Source organism: Octodon degus, unplaced genomic scaffold (genome assembly GCF_000260255.1).
Source record: "Octodon degus isolate 3935 unplaced genomic scaffold, OctDeg1.0 scaffold00002, whole genome shotgun sequence".
NCBI classification, from domain to species: Eukaryota; Metazoa; Chordata; class Mammalia; order Rodentia; family Octodontidae; genus Octodon; species Octodon degus.
Window position 1 is genome coordinate 19,832,179 of NW_004524578.1, and position 4,235 is coordinate 19,836,413.

Here is a 4,235-nt window from a genome sequence, read left to right on the forward strand (position 1 = left end):
CCCCAACAGCTCCATGTTGTACTGGGCTACTGATGTTAACGAGGGCTCCACTGCATTTCACAAAGAAGCATTCCAAAGGCACATCCAGATGTTGGCAGTGTCGGTGGATAACGTCCTGTACTAAGCATCGAGCCGGGGCCCAGTGTACTGCCTTGCACCCGGAGCTGGGACCACGCACACAAACCAGCACCCCCGCCTCCGCCATTTTACTCCGGAACCTAGACAGTGTCACAGCGCCAAGACCTATCATAGCATTTTTACAGTAGAAAAATATGCCCTAAAATATAAGTACTTCAAATTAAGGAAATCCTTATATCTCATCATATAGAATAATGGCAATTATAATTGCAGTATGATAAATTTGTGACTGAGGAAGCACAGTAGCCTTTTTTAGAGTGCACACATGTTTTGGTTTTCTACATATTGTACTGTAAAGCGACAGGTCAGTCTGAGGAACTGAGCAAGCCATCTTTCTACTCTAGTTTGGGTTGCATTTTTTAAATGAAAGAAACAATTAGTTACCATATACACTTATAGGTACATGTACATGGGGGAGTTAGTGTACAGAATGTTAATCTTTTTTTTTTTTTTTTTTCTTTTGGTGGTACCAGGGATTGAACTCAGGCCCTTGCACTTGCCAGGGAAATGCTTATTCCACTGAGCCATCTCCCTGGCCTCAGAATGTTTATCTTTAAAAGCAACATTCCTCTGTTCCACTTTCTCTGTCCAGCCTCATTCTCTCCTCCAAAGCAATCACTTTTTATTTATTTTTACCTTTTTCTTTCAGTGCTAGGGATAGAAATCAGAGCCTTAAGTGTACTAGGCAAGCCCCTACACAAGCTGCATACCAGCCCAACAGTCACTTTTAAAATCTTTTTTTTTGGTACCAGGAATCAAACTCAGGACCTTGTGCTTGCCTGGCAGGTGCAGTGCCACTGAGCTATAACCCTGGCTACGCCCCCTCTCCCCCCCTTGCCGGCTCATCCTGCCCTGAGGTCAGGGCTGGCATGTGGTGCCAGGGATCAAACGGGCCACTGAGCTATCTTGCCGGTCCCCTGGCCACCTTTAAAGTTTTTATTTTCAGCTTTTCTGGTGTTTGCTTTCCCACAGAACCTGAAACCTCACAGTCCCCCACCAGCTAGAGCCACCTGACACGAACTTACCTTCACCCCATGAAAGACGAGAATACACCCTTCACTCCCCTCACCCCCACAAACTTTGCTGGCTGCATATTACTGGTTCATCTACTGATTATTTCTGTGCCATTCAAGGAATGCCTGAGCACCCCTACTATGAGAGGGGGTGAGCACTCAAGGTCTTCCCATGCTGCTTGTGATTTTATTTATGCACTTTCATTTTTATATCATTAGATAGCATTCACCTCCTGTCCTGCCCTGTAATCGAGGTTAATCTGTCCACTGGAGTTTCTAAGTGCCTTTCTCCTTTTTCAGTTGAGAAGTCCCATCTGTTATTCACTGTTATCAAGACAGAAGTTGTTTCTTACTCTTCCTGTCTACTGGTAGGGACTGCTCCCGACTGCACGGTGGGCGGTGCCTCCACATGCTGTGTTCCCTTTTCTGGCTGCCCCATGTCCAGAGTTGCTGGGGTCAGTGTGCTGCCAGGCTGGTTTCAGTTTCTGCTTTTTTCTTTCAAGCTTCCAGGGTTGCCTCTGATGGGGTCTAGAATATGCCACTGTGGCATAAAATTATTTTGAGAAGGCATGTGAGCTCCTGCAATCTTTCATCTGCCAAAAGGCAGAGCCTCCCTCAAAGAATTCAAGTTATCAATTCCCTCCCTGGGAAGAATCAGGGAAGGTTGATCTTATGAGAAGTCCCTTTGTCACACTTAAACAGACTCATCACAAAGACTGCCTTGCTGCCCATCTAATCTCCTAAGGACCCATTTATCTTTCCTAAAAGTCAAATGTTCTCCCATACGTGCCACTCCCGCCTTTCCTAAGATGGTGTATAAAGGCACCCCCACTCCCATCCCCTTCTGAGACAGGGTCACGGTATGCAGTTTGGGCTGGCCTGGAGTGCCAGTTACACACGTGCGGCATGCTGGGTTCTTTACTACCATTTTAGCAGAACCTCAAGCAAAGAGAAGACACTTAAGCCCAGGTTGGCTCCTTGGCTAGGAAGCTAGTTCCAGGAAGTTCTCCAGGTAGGTTATGCCAGCTCACTCAGAAAAATGTGTAGAGGTTTTAAGATTATTTCTTCTGTGTAAGAACTCCTCTCATCTTAGTGACTTACATAAATTATATGAAATAAATTTGTACAGCCAGGCACAGTGGCACACTTCTATAATCCCAGCACTCTGGGAAGCTAAAGCAGGAGGATCACAAGTTCAAATCCAGCCTGGTAACTTTGAGAGAGCCTGTTTCAAAATAAAAAATTAAAAAAGGGCTAGAGATGTAGCTCAATATGAAAGGTCCAGGTTCAGTCCCTAGTACATGAAAAAACAAAAACCAAAACCACACAAAAAAATATAATTCATTAAAATTTTTTCCTTTATCTGAACAAATGGCCCAGGAATATAGCTTAGAGCAAAGGTCCTGGGGGTTCATTGCCAGTATTTAAAAAGAAAAAAAGTTTCATTTGGAAATCCTTAAGTTTTATAAGAAAATAGACAAGTACTAGGGCCAGTGACAATAGCTCAGTGGCACACTGCCTGCCTGCTAAGTGTAAGGTCTTGAGTCCAATTTCTGGTACCCGCTCCCCATTCCCTGAACTAGTAACACAGACACCTTACCCAAGAAAATGTCCACCAGCATGTTCATAGTAAATCTTCCAGAGGGACTTACACGCTTTACATGTCTTGTTCCTTGCAATGAACTATGTTCTTGAACAAATCTTATAATATTTTTCACATCATCAGTCACATCTCTTGTCTTGTAATCCTACAAATAAAAACATTACTTTCTGCTATAATTAAGATAATAATGGTCAAGTTGCTAGCATTTAACTTTTTTTTCTGTATTCATAGAGTATTTTTTAAGCAAAGGAAATTAAAAAACTGCGAACAAACAGATTCAACAAATAAGGAAGGAAATGTGTTAGCCACAAGATACATTTCAACTAGCGTTTAACATTAACTGTGGTAGACTTACTGTAATTCATTACCAGACTGAAACTAAGATGAAAAACTAAGTTTTAAGTGTTAACTCTGTCTGAGTTGTAGGACAATCAGAACTCTACAATATCTCCTTTATCACTGTTTCACAGACTTGTAGCTTGTCTTTCAAACACCTGGTAGCTGGGCTGGTGAGATGGCTCGGTGCTCTAGAGCACCTACTTAGAACAAGCTTAGCAAAGCACAGGGACAGCGGTTCAATCCCCCAGCACCACATGCCAGCCAGCCCCGCCCCCTGGTGGGCTGAGCTGGCCACACACACATAAATAAATAAATAAATTTATAAAACAAACAAACAAACAAACAAACAAACAAACAAAAAAGAACACCTGGTAGCATGCTGATGGTAAGAAGCACGCACACACACGCACGCATGCACTCACATACTCCTTCATCCCTTCTCCATCAGCATGATGACCTTAGGAATGAAAGACACTGTTCATGCAAATTTGTAAGTTCTAACCTCTTTTTTTTTTTTGCAGAACCAGGGATTGAACTCAGGCCCTTGCGCTTGCCAGGGAAGCACTTATTCCACTGAGCCATCTCCCCGGCCCTCTAACCTCTTTTTGGTGGTGCTATTGTCAGTATTTTTAAAAAAATCATCTCTCACTAGTTTCCTCTCATTTTCTACAGTTGTCCCCAAACTAAAGTCATCTAGCAACAGCTTTCATTTACCCCACTGCTTTTTTCTTTCTTTCTTTTTTTGTTTTTCTGTATTTAGGACAGGTTCTACAAGGTCTCACTACGTAGACCAGACTTGTAGTGATCTGATTCTCCTATTTTCAGTCTTCCAAATGCTGGGATTATAGGTACGTGTCAATGCCCAATCTCAATAGCCCTTTCAGCATGCCATGGGGACTGGGCCAGCATGGTATGCTGGGGCTGGGGATCGAGCCCTTGACGCTGCGCTCTGCCTCAGCAGGCGTTTTAATCTGCTGAGCTATCAGGCCAGCCCTTGTTTGTCTGTTTGAGACAGGGCCTCATTATGAAGCTCAGGAGGCTTGAGCTCACTTTGGAGCCCAGGCTGGTCTCGAACTCACTACACTCCTCCTGCCTCAGTGCCGGAATTACAGGCATGTGCCACCACACCTGGCTCATTTTTT

The 4,235-nt window shown here is 43.8% G+C and overlaps 1 protein-coding gene across 1 annotated transcript in view; it reads right to left on the minus strand.

Moving 5' to 3' along the window:
* Blm (Bloom syndrome RecQ like helicase) overlaps positions 1-4,235 on the minus strand; it is a 74,751-nt gene that overhangs the window by 14,185 nt on the left and 56,331 nt on the right. The window contains exons 15-16 of the mRNA XM_023712348.1: positions 3,516-3,550; positions 2,752-2,899 (exon numbers count right to left, since the gene is read on the minus strand). Coding sequence (XP_023568116.1) covers positions 2,752-2,899; positions 3,516-3,550 — 183 coding nt within the window. The remainder of the gene's footprint in view (positions 1-2,751; positions 2,900-3,515; positions 3,551-4,235) is intronic.